The sequence below is a fragment of the Felis catus genome, chromosome D1 (genome assembly GCF_018350175.1).
Source record: "Felis catus isolate Fca126 chromosome D1, F.catus_Fca126_mat1.0, whole genome shotgun sequence".
In the NCBI taxonomy this organism is placed as follows: domain Eukaryota; kingdom Metazoa; phylum Chordata; class Mammalia; order Carnivora; family Felidae; genus Felis; species Felis catus.
In genome coordinates, this window is record NC_058377.1 from 110,885,843 (window position 1) to 110,905,870 (window position 20,028).

A 20,028-nucleotide genomic window follows, 5' to 3' on the forward strand; every position below is an offset into this window, starting at 1 on the left:
TTCCGGAAGACCTGAAGCAGAGGCGGACGGGAGGGCGCGTCCTGTCCCCGACCTGCAGCTCTGTGTACATCACGCTCAGTCACTTACCGGTCCAAAGCCCCCTCCGCTGGACACGTACTCTGGATTCTTCTCCAAATCGAACAGCTCTACTTGCTGCTGAGGGGTCTGGCTGGTTGATAATCTCCAAGGCTCTGATAAGACCTGTTGAGGACAAGGAGATTCTCTCGTGGCGCTTTTTTAAGAAATGTTTTTGATGTTTATTTATTTTTGAGAGAGAGAGACAGAGCACAAGCGGGGGAGGGGCAGAGAAAGGGGGAGGCACAGAATCTGAAGGAGGCCCCAGGCTCCGCGCTGTCAGCACAGAGCACAACATGGGGCTCGAACCCATGAACCGTGAGATCATGACCTGAGCCAAAGTCAGATGCTTAACACCCAGGCGTCTTTCCCATGACACTCCTCCCTGTACCGTCCTCTTCTGTCCCTGAGACAGGAAGCCCCACTGGAGAAGGAAAAGGCTTGCTCGGTGTCTGGGTGGTCACGGATGCCACAGGTCTGCGGCCCTGAAGGCCCGGCTGTCTGGGGGCAGTATGTGTGCAGAGAAGGCCTGGGGCAGATGAGGGCACCCGGATGATTGGGGGATGGGCAGCACCAGCAGAAAAGGGGGCGGATACATTAACTAAGATTCGGAAAGGGGGCTGTGCTGCCCGGAAGCAAATTCGCAGGAAGTCTTCGAGTTGCCTGTTAAACACGGCATTGTTAACAATTAAATTTTATAGCTCAAAATTAAACTCCATTACAAACGAGGGTGATACATACAAGAGCTCATCACTCCATGCTCCGTGCTCGAGGTCACTGGCGTCTGGGGGGGGGGTGGTCAGGAGGGTTAAATGTGACACCAAGTATTCCCGGGGACTGAAGGGACACGGCACTGAAAGCACAGCTCGGATCTGACACTGTGATGACCGTTCAGCTCGAACGCCCGTTTGTGAGGCCCCGTCCCACTTGCAAGGCTGCACCGACTTAGTCTGGGTGTAGTCGGCACGCGTGGCCGAGCGGCCGCTGGCAGCCACACTCACCTCCTTCAAGAAGGGGGAATCCACGGCCAGGTACTTGGACACCACGTAGAGACAGAAGAGGTGACGGTCGATCCCGGAGCCAGTCATCGCCAGGCGGTACAGGTGCTGGTGCTTCTCGGAGGCGACCTTGAACAACTTGAGCCTCTGCTCAACCTAAGCGAGGAGGGGTGGGGAGATGCGAGTTGTGACGGGGGCGGGGGGGGGGTGCCTAGGTCGGCTCTGGGACGCAAGCAACGGCCCTTCCCTCCAAGGGTCCGATGGCCCGAGAAACGGGGGTCTCGGGAGGGGCGTGCCGGGGCAGAAGCCCCACCTTGTGTCACTGAAAGGGAGGGTCAGAAACCGCAGGGGGCGCACGACAGGAGAGGCATGGTGGTCCTGTGTGCAGCCAGCCCGGCGTCACCTTGCTCGTGCCTACTGATGTCCTTCCAAAGAATCAGAAGCCTTTGTTCTCAGGAACAGTTTCACCAGAGCAGAGCGGGGCGGGGCAGGGCCGTGTAGGGCAGAACAGGGCAAGCAGGTCAGAGCAGAGTAGGGCACAGCAGAGCAGAGTAGAGTAGGACAGGGCAGGCAGGGCAGAGTAAGGCAGAGCAGACAGGGCAGGGCAGAGTAGGGCAGAGCGGAGCAGAGTAGAGTAGGACAGGGCAGGCAGGGCAGAGTAAGGCAGAGCAGACAGGGCAGGGCAGAGTAGGGCAGAGCGGAGCAGAGTAGAGTAGGACAGGGCAGGCAGGGCAGAGAAGACAGGGTAGGGTAGGGTAGGGCAGGGCAGAGCAGGGCAGGGCAGAGTAGGGCAGAGCGGAGCAGAGTAGAGTAGGACAGGGCAGGCAGGGCAGAGCAGACAGGGTAGGGTAGGGTAGGGCAGGGCAGAGCAGGGCAGGGCAGAGTAGGGCAGAGCGGAGCAGAGTAGAGTAGGACAGGGCAGGCAGGGCAGAGCAGACAGGGTAGGGTAGGGTAGGGCAGGGCAGAGCAGGGCAGGGCAGAGTAGGGCAGAGCGGAGCAGAGTAGAGTAGGACAGGGCAGAGTAGGGCAGAGCAGGGCAGAGCAGAGCAGAGTAGGGTAGGGCAGAGCAGACAGGGCAGGGCAGAGCAGGGCAGAGCTAGGCAGAGTAGAGTAGGACAGGGCAGGCAGGGCAGAGTAGGGCAGAGTGGAGTGGGCGGGGCGAGGGCGGAGCAAGGGCCCCGGCCAAAGTCTCCCGGGCCACCAGCAGTGCCCGCCTGCGCTCTGGGCACAGATCTGGCCTCGGCCACGTCCCGGTTGTGTGGCCCAGCAGCCTATGGAATTCACCGGAGTCTCCGATCCTCGGCTACGAAAACGAACTGCCCTAACAGTTCCCAGGCCACTGCCAGATTCTCAAAGGCAGCGTACGGACAACCGGAGCCCCGGGCCCGGGCGGGGAGCTTCGGCGTGGGCAGCGGGCTCCCGTAACCCCGCGCGGAAGGCTCCCGTGGCCCGGTCCCCGCGTCCGCACCCAGCCCCTTGTTCTGTCCTGCCGCACCCACTCCCAGGCCTGTCCGCGCCGGGTGCACGTCTAACTTAGACTCAGGGAGTCCAAGCTGTAAGACGTTACGGAAGGGACACAAACGTTAACCTCGCTGTGCGCATCCCGACCACGCCCGGGTCCCCTGAAAGGAGGGCAGGGGAGAAGCTGAACACGGCTCCCCCTGCAGAGGCTCGCGGGTCAGCCCCAAGGCGTCCCCAGCCCGGCGCCACGTTACCGTCTGGGTGGGGTCCACCATGGCGAGCACAAAGTTGCACGACTCCGTGGTGCAGGAACGCACGGTCTCCGTCCTCCCCTCTCGGAAGAGCCGGGTCATGGAGGCCTCGTACGTGAGGCAAAACTTGCCCATGTCCTGGGAAAGGAAGAGAACTTTCATGCGAGGCAGGGCAGGCGGACGGACGCTGATGCACAAGAAGGGACAAGGTGACGGTCAGCTTTAGCTTTTAGTCAACGTCAGTCTTCATTCACACGGGGCTGTGCGGCAGGCAGATGGAGACGTCGTTAGCTTTGCAAAGGGCTGGGGGCAGGGGAGGTCAGTTTCTGGGTAGCCCAGGTTCCGTTTCCGGGTGCAACCGATGCCGTGGCGCGATTTCCTGAGCTTCACGCACCCCGCCCCCCCGCCACCCCAAGTGCAGACACATTTATGGGAGGAACACGGGGCAAGGAGATGTTCGGGCAAGTTATTAAAAGACACAAGGTGTTGGCAGGGAACATTCCACCAGGTCTGCACGACGGTGACGATGACCCAGTTGAGAAGGGACAGGTGAGGAGTGATGTCCCCCAGAAGGAGGGCAGGTGGCCGGGGCGGGAGGGGAGACGAAGCAGAGGGGGGTGGCCGTGGTCTTGAGGTCTCATTGGGATGCTCTCATTTTCCCAGTGAACCACGAAGAAGGCTGGCCTGCCGACGGGGGAGGGAGGCGCTGAGAGCCAGAGCGAGGGGGCGCGGAACAGAGAGTGGCTGCCCGGGGGTCCGCCAGAGTCAGCCACTCAGCGCTGTGAAGGGAAGCGGCCAGCACTCTGGGGTTCATCTCCGGCCACACCAGCCTCTTGGGTGCGGGGCCCAGCGGGCGGAGAGCCGGCCGGAGCCGGGGGTGGTTCCGCTGTGCCTGGGGCCACGGGACGAGACCGGGGAGGACGGCAACAGGCCGGGGAGACCAAGCCCAGGGGAGGGGACGGGGAGGGCAAGACGGGCAGAGGCCCCATGGGGTCCAGGAACGCTGTCGTCAGGGACCGCAAGGGGGCTGGGGTGGCAGAGGCGGAGACCCTGGAAGGGACAGATGATGGCACGGCAGGGGCTCCAGGGGGAAGCGGCAGGCGGTGCACAAGGACAGGGTCCAAGGAGCGCATGCGCCGCGGGAGGAAATCGCCTGCAAGGTGCCCGTGGCCGCCAGGCCAGCTCGAGGACGCGCCGATTCCCAATATGGACGGGAAAGCGGCCAACGGCACTTTGTGGGACCAAATTACTCCTGAGCGGACAACAGCGCCGGGCGCTCGGGCCCGGGTGACCCCAACGTGACGAGGGGGCCCTGCGACCAGCTGACAATGTCACACAAACCCAGAGCCAGAGTCCAGGCTGAGCCTCCCGGAGCGCGGGCCGTGCCCGTGAGCGGCCTTCGGGGCTCTGTCCCTCCCCCAGTCCTGCCTGCGAAGAGACGAGGCGAGCAGGCCACGGGGTGGGGAACACAGGCCAGGAGGCCTGTGACGATCCACCTTCGGTGGCTGGCACTTGCCCACACGGAAGGCTTCCACGCTGCCCCCCATGCTGGTGGATGTGGGGTACAGAGAAGATTAACAAGCAAACGGGGGTCCGGGTGATCTTAGCAAACACGGCCTTCAGCGAACTCGCTGCCAGCTGTGGGTTCCAAGGGGCGCCAAGGGGCACGTGATCCAGCCGCGGGCAGGGAGGAGGGAAGGAGGAGAAGGAGATCCGGCCAAAGAGTGTAGATGTGGCATTTTAGTCATTTAACACAAGTTAGCTTGGGCTCCACGAGGCAACGACTTCTGGGAGGCCCACTTTCCAACATCCAACCTCAATCGTGAGTGCTCAGCACGGCCATGCAAGGTACCCACAGTTTTTTCAACGACCCCCTAAACGTCTCGGCAAACGCATCGAGCATTAGTGCGCTCGGGGTCTCCAGCCGGGTTACGCCGGGAGCCCCACTCAACCTGCCACCCCCGGGGACAGCGGCCGCTCGCCCCCCGCGGACGCCTCCAGTTTCTAACGAGCAGGACCAGAAGTCTGCGAAGACACTAACATGCACGGGCCAGGAACACAAACCTGTCACGCCCTGGGACGGCTGCCCCGGGCTCAGTGTTCAGGCTGGTGGTGGCACTCGGGGGGATTTTTCACCTCTAGCGTCTAAATGAAAAATAAACAGGACCCCAAAGCAGGAGGCAAACAGCCACAGACTAAAGACAGGACCGCTGCCCTGTGTGTTCATTCAATCAGTCATGACTCGTTTGCGGATGCTTCTTCCTTGCGGCTTCCTTGCGGCTCCTGGCACGAGACGGGTTGTGTCCCTGCCCTCAAGGGGCAAGCGTTCTAGCGGGAGAAACGGGTGATATACATAATGTAACACGGTGCCAGGCGCACCGAACAGAAATAACGCAGGGTGACGGAAGGGCCACGGGGTGGCGGCTGTTTTAAATAGAAGACGGGGGCACTTGGGCAGAGACCTAACCAACCATGCCTCTGTCTGGGAAACAGCAATTACCAGCGGAGAGCAAGTGCAAAGGCCCTGAGGTAGGGACGAGCTTGACATACTCCCAGGCAGCAAAAAGACCAGCGTGGCCAAAGCTGAGTGAATGAGGCTGAATGAGTCAATAGAGAAGGCTGGAAGGGCAGACAGGGACCAGACCAATGGTTACTAACCTTGGGAACGTGGTCACCCAGAAGGGAAAAATAGATACATTTTAGTTCCTGCCAACCTCAAACTGAAATACGGCATTTAGAAGCACAGCCAACCAACCACACTCATTATGAACGGCCCCTGTGACTTGGAAGAGAAAATCATAGCTGTTTGCGCAACAAATTATGGTTGCTGCAGATAGGCCAAAATACCATCTATGCTTATCACTACTTCCAAACTACACTAGCTTTGGACCTGCTGCTCAAAATCGAGTGCTCAGTTATATTTACTGCACCGCAAGTTTACGTTTAATATTCACGTGCGTTTTAATTCACAGATTACCTTCGTAACCCTGAGTATTGCCTTTTTAAAAAAAAAAATTTTTTTTAATGTTTATTTATTTTTGAGAGAGAGGGACAGAGGGCTAGCAGGGGAGGGGCAGAGAGAGGGAGACAGAATCCAAAGCAGGCTCCAGACTCCGAGCTGTCAGCGCAGAGCCCGACTCGGGGCTCGAACTCCCGAACCGCGAGATCGTGACCCGAGCCGAAGTCGGATGCTTAACCGACTGAGCCCCCCAGGCGCCCCCTGAGTATTTCTTACAACGCTTTATAGAAGTTATTCTGAGAGGGGATTCCCCCAGGCTTTCCTGAACTGCCTACGGGGTCCAGGGCGCAGAGAAGGTTCAGAGCCTGGAGCAGAAACCCAGGACACGCGGGACATCTGGAGTCACACGCAGCCACGGCGAGGTCTGCGGCTCAGAGCTGAGCAGAGGAGGGTCTCTAGGAAGAGGCTCGTCCCTAACACAGCAACCGCTTCGTGAGCGAGCACGCACGTGCGAACTTCTGAAAGGAAAGACTTGCCTGGCATTTTTAATAGGTCATCTTAATACGCGGACCGTTCTTAATAGGTTGAGTGCGGTGTGAAAAACAGACATGGGTGGGAGGGTGGAGAATGAAATCCTGGTAACTTCCAGCCGGAGGGCAAAGAACAGATATAAGTACCGAAAACAAGTCATCTCTCGCTTTGAAAAAGTAACTTTACACGCCCAGAAAACGCGAACGCGGCACAACAGAAGAAGACAGAGATCAACCTTCCCAGCACCGCCTGCCTGTGTCTTCCATCCATCCTTCTAGGCTCTGCATACAATAAAGCCAGAGCCGGGAAGCGTCTTCTGTGCCGCACAGGGAGCAGACATCACGTGTTTGTGGGCCACGTGGCCCGGCTGTCCCTCTGCAGCTCAAAACACCCGTGGACAGGACATCCAGATTAGGAGTGACTGTGCTAATAACATGTTCCCTGTGAACCCTGAAATTCCGATGGATATTTACATGTCATGTTATCGTTCTGTTTTGTTTTTTCAATTATTAAAAATCAACACCATTCTTAGCCCAAGGGCCGAGTGAAAACAAGTCACGGACTGGATGTGGCCTGTGGGCCAAAGTCTGAAGATCACCGTAATAAATTATCAGCCTTCAAACTTTCACATGGTGTTTTACAACCACATATTTGTTCTTTCCCTTTCTTTTCTTTTTTCTTTTCTTTCTTTCTTTCTTTCTTTCTTTCTTTCTTTCTTTCTTTCTTTCTTTCTTTTTCTTCCCCTCCTTCCTTCCTTCCCTCCCTCCCTCCCTCCTTCCTTCCTTCTTTCCTTCCTTCTTTCCTTCCCTCCCTCCCTCCCTCCTTCCTTCCTTCCTGAAAGAGAGAGAGCAGGAGAGGAACCGAGAGAGAGGGAGGGAGACAGAAAGAATCCCAAATAGGTTCCGAGCTATCAGCGCAGAGCCCAATGCGGGGCTCGATCTCACGAACCGTGAGCTCACGACCTGAGCTGAAATCAAGAGTCGGACACTTAACCAACTGAGCCACCCAGGTGCCCCACAGCCGTGCATTTTCACAGAATACGCTAGACATCACTCGACAGTCACGTGACAGTCCATGGTACGAGAATACCGTAATCTAACAGGTTTCACACTGATAAGCTTTCAGATTGATTCCCATTTTTACCGAGGGGTGTGCTTAAGCTGACCTTTGTGAGCCTGTCCTTGAAGGATACAATTCGCAAGGCACAACTTGCCAGGGAAATGGTTACGCGTTCACGACACGTGTTTCCAGCTTTATGAGCCCAACTGCTGTGCACAAACGCCCCTTTCTAAATTGCCCTGCACAAACACGGAACTCAAGGAAGACCTCGGCAAATGGCACAAAGATTCAGTCTTCCTTACACTGCACTTTCTGGATTCCCGGCAAGATTAGACTGTCCACATACATCCACTGACCATTTGTAGCTCTCCGTTCTCGTGACCCACCCACTTCTGCTCTGACTCTGTCTTCCTACCGGGCTCTGTCTTTTCTTCCCAAATGGAACCCTCCAGCCAATTTCCCCAACTCCATTCGCTAATTAATTCATCCCCGCCCACCGATGTTAAATCCCACCTTTGCCATAGAGAACTGCGTGGCACCATCCGGAAGCAGTATGGCACCATGATAATGACCGCGCTCTTCCAACTTCTACATCGTAGACTTCGAAAGAACAAGCGTCCGCCTCATTACGTGTACCCTTTTCGGATCGTCCCTGGTGATTCTCAAACGTCAGCTCTTCTAGACGAACTCGAAGCTTCCCCAAATCATCTTCGGACCTCAGACTGTGTTCACACCAGGAGTGTGAACCGGGAACATTTGCCTCTATGAGGTCAAGCTTCTCTATCCCAAACCACAGCCTTGTCTCCCTTTCGGAGACCGTCTCCATCTTCTCCGTGGCTCTGGGCCCTCCCTCCCCCCAAAGGCCCACCTGCTTTATGAACACACGCCCGGATCCCAGACTCTTGTCTCTGCTCCCGTTCTGTCCGCCTGCTCTATTTTCTGCTTGGCCGTCACGGCTCGACAAGGAAGATACTGGGCTTTGTAGACTCCGCAGCAGGCTCCGCTCTGAGCGTTCGTCTTAATCGTAAAAGCCTTTCTGCTCGCTCTTCCCGAGAGGATGTTGTGACGGTCCCCCTGCCCAAGTATCCCGTCAGCTGCACTGACTGCACTTACGGAAAGGAGTTTGAGGACGGCGAAGCTGCCGGCTGCAGCTCACCCTTATTTTAATGGGGTGACTCACTCACCTCTTCACCTTTAAAGCCATATGCTGGCTACTGATACGCGACAGCATTGATCACGTTACGGAAACAGTCCCTGTTATTTAGAGCTGTCGTCAGGAATGGACAGTGTTTGAGGTCTTTTTAGTATCTGTCGAGGGGACTGTCTGGTTCCTCCCCTGATCTAATAATGCGATTTAATCTATTACCGGATTTGCTAAGACCGATCCGTCCCCTCGTTGCTGGGACCATAAGCTGCTGATGGCGACTGTACTTTTCCTATACTGGTAGATTGTATTTGCTACTATTTTATTTAGGGTTTTTTTTTTTCTTTGCATTTGTATTCACGGGCAACGTTGGTCTTTTTGGCATCCATCCCGTTCAGGCAAGGGTTTCAGAACCAGCCTGCCTGGGTCCACGTTCAGCCACGCCACTGTGAGCCGCGATGTCAGGCAAGCCAGCTCACCTGCTCATGTGTGACGCACCGATGAAAAGGGTCCTGCCCAGGAACCAACCAGGCAGCTCCTCCCTTTCCGAAGCCCCTAGAACTTACGCTTGTCATGGCCCCACAGCTGCTTCTAAGCACAGTCACGTTTCAGGCAGCTCTCCAGCTTCTGACTTTCTTAGATGTTGGTTTACTTTTGAGAGAGTGAGCGAGCACAGGGGAGGGGCAGAGAGAGGAGGGGGCAGGGGATCCGAAGAGGGCTCCGTGCTGACAGCAGACAGCCGGAGGCAGGGCTCGAACTCACAGGCCGTGAGATCATGACCTGAGCCAAAGTGGGACACTTAACCGACTGAGCCACCCAGGCGTCCCAGCCACCTCTGACTTTCCTTGGGTACTGACCTCCTTCCGGCTTCTTGCCTTATCTCGGGTCAGCTTTACTAATTTCTGTTGCTGCCGAAAGCATTTCACCCAGTTGTGTTCAAATGGGTTACTGTGGAACCGAGTGTTCCCTCAGGAAAACCTCTGTATTGGAAACCCTGTATTTTAAAGCCCCGACACTGCATATTTATGGACAATGTGTGTTCATCAATTTAAAAAAAAAAAATCAAGCTTATTCATCCTAAGATCCAGTTATCATATCTTTCAGCCACTTACTCCATCAGACAGAGAGCTCAGCTCCCCTATGGCTGTGCTTCTGTCCCACTGCTTTGGGTGAGTACATTATTTGGGAAAAGAAAGCCTCAAGATGTGACCATCTCTGTTAAGGACTACGGTAGAGTCGGGGCGCCTGGGTGGCTCAGTCGGTTGAGCGTCCGACTTCGGTTCAGGTCATGATCTCGCGGTTCGTGGGTTCGAGCCCCGCGTCGGGCTCTGGGCTGACAGCTCAGAGACCGGAGCCTGCTTGGGATTCTGTGTCTCCCTCTCTCTCTGTCCCTGCCCACTCACGCTCTGTCTCTGTCTCTCTCTCAAAGATAAATCAACGTTAAAAGAACTACAGGAAAGTCGATTTTAAGTACAGTTTTGGCCTGTGTGTTCTAGTTTATCCGCGGTCAACATTACCCCTCGCCGTCCCGCATCTGTTTCTTTTCCTGAGTTTACCACCCGAGAGGGGGCTCCGCTCACCAGGCGTCCCATCCCGTCGGTGGCAGAGACCCTGGACTAGGACGCGCGGGCAAGACCCAGCAGGCTGTGTTCCGCGCCAGCGGCTGCCCCCCCGGGACAGGTGTCTGGCCTTCCCCACCCACCGGGCAGACGGCCCTGGGCACGTTTGCGTCCAGGACCCCCCCCCGGGGCTCGCGACAAAACCCCAGGCTCGTACCTTGTAATGCGCCAGCTGGAGCGCGAGCTGCACAAAGGCGTCCGGGCTCGTCCGGCACTTCTTGATGAGTCCTTTGCCGAAGGTGTGGAACGGGAAAGAATGGAAGTCCACGTCGTTGGCCAGAAGGCTCGCGCAGCTCAGGGAAGTCTCGATCACCTCCTGACACTTGAGGGAAAGGAGAGAGGGGTTTTAGTCAATGGGGGAGGGCGGAGGGGTTACCGACGTACCCCGAAGCCACAGGGTGGGTGCCCGAAAACACACCCCGTTCTCCTCTCGGCTCTTTCCAAAGTGTTACCCAGCGGCTGTGGTTTGTTGGCAACAGGGCACCCCGCTCGCCGACCAGTGGCGGGGTGGCCCCGGCAGGAGGGACGCGGGTAGGCGACGGGGGCTTCCTGGTCTGAGAGGGATCCCAAAGGCCATTTGGAACAGCCCGAGCTTTGTTTCGTGAAACCCATCGCGGCGACCGAGGAGCCAGTTTAAAGCAAGAAACGGACTGTGGTACAACCACGCGATAGAAACGAGCGACCGGGCCACGGAATCACACGGAAGAACCGTAAATGCGTGTTACCAAGTGAAAGAAGCCAGCCTGAAACGGCCACGTACGACAGGATTCCACAAACAGGACATCGTGGACAAGGCAAGATGTGGAGACCGGGCCAAGATCAGCGGTCGCCGGGGGCTGGAGGGGGGGCGGGGAGGGATGAACAGGCAGAGCACAGGTCTCTGGGCAGCGACACGACTCTTGGGATGCTGTGCTGGTAGACACAGGTCACCACGCACCCGGCTCATCAGTGATGCGTTCACCACTGAGAGTCAACCCCCACGGCGACGCTGGGCTCCGGGTGACGGTGACACGTGGGTGCAGGTTCACGGGCTGTGACGGACGCACGGCCCTGGCGGGGACGTGGGTAGTGAGGGAGGCTGCGTGCGTGTGGGGTCGGGGAAGGGGGACAGGAGGGATCTCAACGGACTTTCCGCTCACGTCTGCTGTGAAACTAAAAAGGCTCTAAAAGTGAAATCTACGGACACGTTTTAAATAAATGCCGACCGACTTGGTCAGCTGACACGTTTCGGCAAAGGCTACCTTTCTCTGGGGAGCACACCCCAGCCCCGGGGACACAAATGCTTGGGGTACAGCACCAGATGTGGTGTTTTCTACTTCGACAGTTATTTCTTGAGGCCCGGGAACTCCTGCTCGGACTAGAGGAACTGGAATGTGCTATTTCCACCCCTAAAATCCCTTCCCCCCAAACGCTTCCTTCCAGCGAGTGGACTGCACCTGAGAATCTTGAAGAGACAAAAATTATAAGGGCGTGATCTGGAGTACTTCAACCCTGGAGGAAGGGACTCAGTTTCCCACTTTTTCACTGGGACGTCTAGCGGGGTCCGAGCTGGAAACGTCGCCGACCATCTCCGCCGAAACCCCAAGCGGAAGAACTACCTAGCGGGGCCCCTGAGACAGCAGGAGCTGGGGCAGCCCCACGGCCCCCCGGAGACGCCCGCACGGACAAGGTTCAGTGTCCGTGGTCTTCAGCTGGGCTGCCGCACACCCACCAAGTGCGCGTGGACAGTGCGGCTGTGAGAGCTGAAGCCCGTCCCCCGCCCCGGGTGACGGATCGTTCGGACTCACTTCCTCCGGGATGTCCCACTGCAGCCGGGTGGGGTACGGAATGTTCGGGTTGGGGTCGCCCTTGCAGTGCCCGTCCTCGGCATAACCCAGCTGAAAGGAGTCAGTGGCCAGGACGTACTGTCGCAAACGAAAAGATACACATGTCAAGTGAGAGAAGATTATCGTGGCCGACGGTGTTACGTAAGACGTATTTGAGATGACATCCGACGGAGACGGATCCTTGTTCTCTACAGAGATACGATTCACACGTTAACAAGAGTCACTCCTGGGGTGTGCGGACTTCACACCCTCGGCACAGCCACCTAACGTGACCGTTCCTATCTCCACTCCAGGAGCGGGGAGAAAAACGGACCCTGTGGGCTGGTCAGGATCACAGTCAGGAGTTCAAGCCCCAGGTTGGGTGTAGAGATTACCTAAAAATAAAATCTTTATGGGGCACCGGGGTGGCTCAGCTGGGTGAGCGTCCGACTCTTGATCTCAGCTCAGGTCTCGATCTCAGGGTCATGAGTTCAAGCCCTACGTTGGAGCCTACTTAAAAAAATAATAATCATAAGCCACTCTGGAAAACAGTATGGAGGTTCCTCAAAAAACTAAAAACAGAACTACCCTACGACCCAGCAATCGCACTACGAGGCATTTATCCACGGGATACAGGTGTGCTGTTTCAAAGGGACACTTGCACCCCAATGTTTATAGCAGCACTATCGACAACGGCCAAAGTATGGAAAGAGCCCGAATGTCCATCGATGGATGAATGGGTAAAGAAGATGTGGGATACACACACACACACACACACACACACACACACACACAAAATGGAATATTACTCGGCAATCAAACAGAATGAAATCTTGCCATTTGCAACTACGTGGATGGAACTGGAGGGTATTATGCTAAGTGAAATTAGTCAGTCAAAGACAAATATCGTATGACTTCGCTCATATGAGGACTTTAAGAGACAAAACAGATGAACATCAGGGAAGGGAAACAAAAATAATATAAAAACAGGGAGGGGCACAAAACATCAGAGACTCTTAAACACAGAGAACAAACTGAGGGTTGCTCAAGGGATATTGGGTGGGGGATGGGCTAAATGGAGAAGGGTCAGTAAGGAGGACACTTGTTGGGATGAGCACTGGGTGTCATACGTAGGGGATGAATCACTGGGCTCTACTCCTGAAGTCATTATTGCAGTAGATGCTAACTAACTTGGTTGTAAATGTAAAAAAAAAAAAATTAAAAAAAATAATCATAAAATAAAACCTTAACAACAACAACAAAAAAGACCACATGCTGTAGGAGTCCGTTTCTATGAAATGCCCAGAACAGGCAAAGTGACAGAGACAGACAGACAGTAGATTTGTGGTTGCCAGGGATGGGGCGGGGGGGAATGAAAATATGCTAAAATTAGGTAATGGTGGTGGCCTGACAACTACTTTGTAAAACACAAAACCCAGGGAGTTGTGTACCTTAAGGAGGTAAATTTCATAGGACGCGAATTAGATCTCCATCAACAATAACAAAAACATTTCTTTAAAGAGGAATCCCAGCACTCAGTGAGCTCCCCAGCGGGGGAGGCAAAACATAAAGAAACAGATAAAAAACACCCGCCGAGTGTCTGAGCCGCTCTGCATCGGAGCCCCCAGAGTGTCCAACATGCTGAAATTTCAGAAATACAATGGACAGCAAAATGGATTCAACTCTGACCTGATTTTTTCTTAACTGGCTTGGCACAGTTAGGCTAGCTCTCATTCTAATTTGGCCTGGGCCTCCGAGACAAGAGAGTAGGTCAGATCCCGTCCACGCGGGGAGCCCCTGGGGCCCCCGTCCAGTCCCTGGACCCACAGGCCATCCTGTCAGCTGACGGTAACAGTTAAACGCCAGCACTTCCATCAGGGCGCCTGGGAGGCTCAGTCGGTGAAGCGTCCGACTTTGGCTCAGGTCGTGATCTCACAGTCCGTGAGTTCGAGCCCCGCGTCGGGCTCTGTGCTGACAGCTCAGTGCCTGGAGGCTGCTTCGGATTCTGTCTCCCTTTCTCTCTGCCCCTCCCCTGCTCACGCGGTCTCTGTCTCTCTCAAAAATAAATAAACAGGGGCGCCTGGGTGGCGCAGTCGGTTAAGCGTCCGACTTCAGCCAGGTCACGATCTCACGGTCCGTGAGTTCGAGCCCGGCATCGGGCTCTGGGCTGATGGCTCAGAGCCTGGAGCCTGTTTCCGATTCTGTGTCCCCTCTCTCTCTGCCCTTCCCCCGTTCATGCTCTGTCTCTCTCTGTCCCAAAAATAAATAAACGTTGAAAAAAAAAAATTAAAAAATAAATAAATAAATAAACATTAAAAAAAAGAAAATTGGAAAAAAAAAAGTTACCTTGAGCGTCATCAGACCCAAGTAATACAGAATTTCTGAATCAAGGCCACTGTTGACAACCCTGGAATTTAGCAATTTCTTTAAACAAGAACTGTGATGGATGAGTTAAGTAAGCAAAACCTTCCTTGGAGGCACCGGGAGGAGCTCAGGCGGTTAAGCGACGGACTCTTGATCTCGGCTCAGGTCACGATCTCACAGTTCACAGGTTTGAGCCCTGCATTGGGCTCTGTGCTAATGGCACAGAGCTTGGTTGGCATTCTGTCTCTCCTTCTCTCTCTCTCTCTCTGCCCCTCCCCTGCTTGTGCTCTGTCTCTCTCTCAAAATAAATAAATAAACTTAAAAAAAAAAAGTCATTAAAAAAAAAAAAAGAAAGCAAAACCTCCCTTCGGTGATTCACACCAACAGTGAAAACAGTTCAAACGGTTCAGGGAGAAATGAGTTTTTAAAAATTAAAAAAACTGGCAGGGCCAACCCAACACCACATTTATTATTTTTTTTCTAATGTTTTCTTCATTTTTGAGAGAGAGAGAGTGTGAGCAGGGGAGGGGCAGAGAGAGAGAGGGAGACACAGAGTCTGAAGGAGGCTCCAGGCTCTGAGCTGTCAGTGCAGAGCCTGACACAGGGCTCGAACCCACGAACCGCGAGATCGTGACCTGAGCCGAAACCAAGGCTGAGCCACCCAGGTGCCCCATTTAATGTGTTTCTACCTAAGGAACGTGAGTTGTAAGAGGCGAAGACACGAAGGGCTTTTGTTGGGCTACTGGTGACTTCCAGTGCCCACACGTGTTTACGAAGCATCGTATCATCAGACGAAAACCACACGATAGAACGTAGTCTGGGGTCTGGATTTGCAACAACTCCCACATCCCAGCCGGAGCTGCAAAGGCTCACCTCCCACAGGTGCCCGATGATGGGCGCGTCGGCCCAGGAATGTTCCGCGTTCATGCCCACCTTCCCGTTTTTGAACACGATGAACGTGAAAGACTTATCGAACCACCTGCGGGAAACAAAAATTACATGTTTTATTCTGGGTGGGCTCCTGGGCCCCCGCCCCTCGACAAGCTGCTCCTGAACCTCTGTGGACCGATGATAAGAGCGCACGTTGGACTCTGAGGCCAGTCACTTCTCTGTATCAGACACAGACGTAAGCATTTGTGCGCTGGAGACCGGCAGAATAGAACGTGTTATTCTAACGTGAACCAGCCCACAAGGCAATTGCCAAAGAGACAGGAGGCCACGTGCCCGCACACCCCCGCCCTGGGCCAAACCCTGTCCCCGGGGGCAGGGCAGGCAGGACCTTGCTTCACAGACAAGGGACAGGAGGCTCCGGGACGGTGACGATCAGTGAGCAACAAATCAGCCCCGTCCACCTCCTTCCCCTGCCTGGTCCCAGGCACCAGGAGCCACGCCTGTCACCACTACCATGATGGGTGGTCACGCACAGAAGGGGTTAGGATCTCAAGTCTGCCGCTTAAGCTGTGTGTGTGTGTGTGTGTGTGTGTGTGTGTGTGTGTGTGTGTGGAAAGAAGAAAGTCAAGAGTTGTGCTTTAAGTTTATTTCTTTATTTTTGGGGGGGAGGGGAGAGAGAATGAGAGGGGGAGGGGCAGAGAGAGAGAGAGAGACAGAATCCCAAGCAGGCTCCGCGCCATCAGCGAAGAGCCTGGCGTGGCGCTCGAACTCACGAACCGCGAGATCCTGACCTGAGCCGAAACCTAATGTCGGATGCTTAACGACTGAGCCCCCCCCGGGCGCCCCTTAAGAGTTGTGTTTTACGTGAGCCCTTATTCCTCAAGAGCGGAGATACCGGAGGCAGGTGCGGTGACATGTGACGTCCCTTCCAAGCTCGCAGGCGAGCTACGGTCCCTCAGGAGGGAGGGGAGGTGCAGTACCTGTCATAACACCTGCCGTGGAGGAGGGACTTGGCATAGGAGTCCATCGACGCATCCGGGTCTTGCTGCCTGTACCCCTGCTCGGTTTCATCCAGCGTCACGAAGAACGCGGCCTTTTCCACGGCGTCGAGAGACTGCTTGTTTTTCCCGCGGCCAAAATAGGCCTGGCGACACTTGGCCCAGGGGACTCTGAAATCAGAGTTCAACGGAGGTAAGCCCGCGGCAATGCAGGGCCCTCTCCTTACCCGTGACGTTCAAAACGACAGCATTGTTCCCAGTTTGCTAGGAATCGAAGGGGACTCGCACACTTAGGATTTTGCGGGTACGACTGCCCGCGGGTGGCTGTGCCGTTTGCGGGCAGGAGTTCGACGCGCACCTCCGTTCGCAAACTGCCGCACGTGCGACAAGAACGCAGGCTGGCCCGTGAGCTCAGCCACCTCGGGGCAGTGACCCCGAGAAAGCGCCCCTCGCGCCCGCACCAGGGTCCCCATCCTGGAGCAGTTCTGGCGAGGAAGTCACCGCAAGTGTGTGACCGCCACCTCGTCCCTGTCCTGGCTCCCTGGTCAACGCGACCGTCCCCATTTTTCAGAGGGGGAAACTGAGGCACAGAGACGTGGTCACAGCTACTTTGTGGCAGGGAGAGCTTCAAACCCAAGTCCCGCCCAAGGCTGTGCTGCAAACGACCCCGGGACACCCCCGGGACAAGAGGCGCCCCAGGGACTCTTCTTCCCCACCCGCCTCACGGGAGCTACAAGCAGCCGATGCGACACCCACTTCCTGAGAGGCGCCCCAGCCGTGGCTGCTTGGACTGCTCCTGGGCCCCTCACTCAGCGCCCCCTCAGGTCTGCCGCCCCACCCACCCTTCCAGGTCAGGGTCACCTGGTCTGTCTCCCGCCCTCTTCTCTCCCCGGCCCGGACGGCTCTTGTCAGTGTCTGCCAGGGGTAAACGGTGACAAGGACGTCTACTCTGCACCCGGTGCAGTGCGAGAGGGCAGGAAGGTGACAGGCCGGCAGACACGCTCAGCGTCTACACCGAGGGCTCCGGGAGGCGAGATGGGGGAGCTCGGGGCCGGGTGCCCGCTGAGCCCTGTGGGGGATGGGGGACCCCAGGAAGGCCCGCTCCGTGGCTGCACCGCGCCCGCCCGCCATCCCACACACTGACGCTCGTGGGCACGAGGGACGGGAGCTCGTTCCCCAGGACGGACCGTCCACCGTCGTTCCTCTCAGCCCCATCGAACCCAGCGATGACCCAACACTCCCGGGGCTTCTGGGACCGAGCCTCCCCTGCTGCTCAGGCTGCCGTTCCGGCCATCCCTGCCGGAGGACCCCCTTGCCGGCAGGAGCCCCTGGGCCAGAAGAATCTCGCAAACGTGCTCGGGGTGCCTGGTGGCCCCTTCAACAGCAGAATCAAGCCCAAACGTAGTCGGGCACACAGAACCCTCTCTGCCTTGTGTTCCGGCGTCCCCGACCCCCTCTGCAGCTCCCTGCACGGATTGGATTGTGCAGTGCGCTCCCTGGACGCCCCTGCCACTTGTCTGGCCCGCTGCCACCCTCCGCGTGCTCGTGCCTGGGCATCTTCCTCTTCTCTGAGAAGGGTCACTCACCACCTTGCTGCCCTGGCAGCTGCCCCATCGCCGGAAGCCGGTGCTGGTCAACCGGGGACAATACTGCCCCCTGGTGACAGCGAGCAAAGTCTGGGCAGTTGTGTTCATTGCCACTAAGTGGTTGCTGCTGGTGTCGGGGGAGGGGGGAGTAGCGGGGGGGGGGGGGGAGGATGCTGCTTAACATCCCCACGACGGGCCAACGTCCCCACCAGGACACAGATTTCTCCAGCCCAATGTGTACACAGCCGAGGCTGAGAGACACTCAGCTCTGTTTCCGAGCTAATTCCTTAAGTAAACAGAAGCCTCTGAACGATCTTTAGACGTGGCAGGAAATTTATCCCTGACGCGGAGGCCTTGGTTTAAACTTGTCCCGTGTCCTAAATTAAATACGCCCGCGGCCGCACAAAACAGGCTGACTCCTCTCCGTCGGGGGCCCCGGTCCCCGTGCGGACGCAGGCCCACCCGCGCGCACACGCGGCCTCGGTGACCCACCAGCGGGGACGGGGACGCCAGGCTCTGGCCCCGCCCCCACCGCCAGCCGCAGGTCGCCCACAGGCACCTGTCCTCCGGCTGAGCCCCCGGGGAAGGGAGAGAACCACGAGGGGTCCCCGCAGCCCCCAGGCACCACCGGGGTCACAGACACCGCGCACCTTTCTCCCGCGGTGAGGGCCGCCAGCTTGGCCTCCCCGGGCTGGGGCTCCGAGGGGTCGTCCAAAATCCTCTGCATCTGCTGCTCGATTTCCCGGGGCTTCAGCAGCCGGCCGTCGTGATAGAGCCAGACCTTGAAGTAACGGCCTTTGTGGAACACGACGATGTGCTTGCTGTCCCTTATGTGCTGGATGGTGTCTGCGGCGGGACGCGGGGCGAGACACAAAATCCAGAGGCGTGAGGTTACGGGACAGGAGAGAGGCACCCCCTGTTTCCCGCGGCACCAACCCCTCGTCCCGCGTCCCCCCAGCTCGGCTCGTCCATCCAGTTCTCAAGAGTCTCCAGAGTCCGTGTGGCATCAGACTGGAGAGCTCTGGGATCGCACGGGTTTCGCTCTGGCCCAGCAGCTCTGCTCAGTCACTCAAGGGACGTACCATCCTGGGCCAATGACTTAAGACTGCTGAAGGGTTTCTACCAGAAAACTCCAGCAAACGTGCAGCCTTTACTTCAAAGTCAGAAATAAGAAGGGGCACCCGGGGGGCTCAGTCGGCTGAGCGTCCGACTTCGGCTCAGGTCACGATCTCGCGGTCTGTGGGTTCGAGCCCTGCGTCAGGCTCTGGGCTGACAGCTCGGAGCCTGGAGTCTGCTTTGGATTCTGCGTCTCCCTCTCTCTCTGCCTTTCCCCCACTTGTGCTCTCTCTCTCTCTCTCTCTCTCAAAAATACAGACATTAGAGAGGTAATTATGTTAAAACATGGTGAGTAAGATGAACCTTAACCCCGTATGACTAGGATACTTATAGGAAAAGATCAAGACACAGACAGGCACAGAGGGACCACACACAAGGAGAGAGGACTCGGGAGGACCGGGCCCTGCCCGTGCCTGCACCTCCAGCTTCCGGCCTCCAGGACCAGGAGGCATTGAATGCATCTTTAAGCCACGCTGTCTGTGATTTGTGACCACGGCTCTAGAAACTCATATACTCCGTAACCAACAGCCCAAAATATACACTTAAAACAACAAAAACGAGGGGCGCTTGGGTGGCGCAGTCGGTTAGGCGTCTGACTTCAGCCAGGTCACGATCTCGCGGTCCGGGAGTTCGAGCCCCGCATCAGGCTCTGGGCTGATGGCTCGGAGCCTGGAGCCTGCTTCCGATTCTGTGTCTCCCTCTCTCTCTGACCCTCCCCCGTTCAAGCTCTGTCTCTCTCTGTCCCAAAAATAAATAAACGTTGAAAAAAAAAATTTTTTTTTAAAACAACAAAAACGATAAAAGACTTAGGAATAACTCTGTCAGATGAGGCCCAAAACCCTGGCAGAGAAAAGTACAGCAGCCCCCCACCGCTGACCCAAGAGGGGTACGTTCCAAGACCACCCCCCCTGCCGAGTGGGTGCCCGAAGCCAGAGTGTACTGAATTCGAAACACAGTGCTGGCTTTTCTGTTTTACACACCTACGATCCTATGATAAAGTCTGATTTATCAACTAGACGCAGGAGGTTAACAATAACTAATAATAAAACGGGACAAATGTAGTACATGCCAAGGAAGGTTACGTGAACGTCGTTTCTCTCAAAATACCCTGTCCGCACCCTTCTTCGTGTCATGATGTGATGTGGTAAAACGCCCACGTGGTAAAAGGACG

The 20,028-nt window shown here is 56.3% G+C and overlaps 1 protein-coding gene across 2 annotated transcripts in view; it reads right to left on the minus strand.

Annotated features, from left to right (window-relative positions):
* The window catches only part of CPT1A (carnitine palmitoyltransferase 1A), a 55,542-nt gene that overhangs the window by 3,511 nt on the left and 32,003 nt on the right, over positions 1–20,028 (minus strand). For both annotated transcript variants that reach the window (XM_023240171.2, XM_045039664.1), the window contains exons 10-17: positions 18,392–18,587; positions 16,138–16,326; positions 15,140–15,245; positions 11,885–12,001; positions 10,255–10,419; positions 2,789–2,923; positions 1,077–1,229; positions 88–201 (exon numbers count right to left, since the gene is read on the minus strand). In XM_023240171.2, the coding sequence (XP_023095939.1) occupies positions 88–201; positions 1,077–1,229; positions 2,789–2,923; positions 10,255–10,419; positions 11,885–12,001; positions 15,140–15,245; positions 16,138–16,326; positions 18,392–18,587 (1,175 nt within the window). The remainder of the gene's footprint in view (positions 1–87; positions 202–1,076; positions 1,230–2,788; positions 2,924–10,254; positions 10,420–11,884; positions 12,002–15,139; positions 15,246–16,137; positions 16,327–18,391; positions 18,588–20,028) is intronic.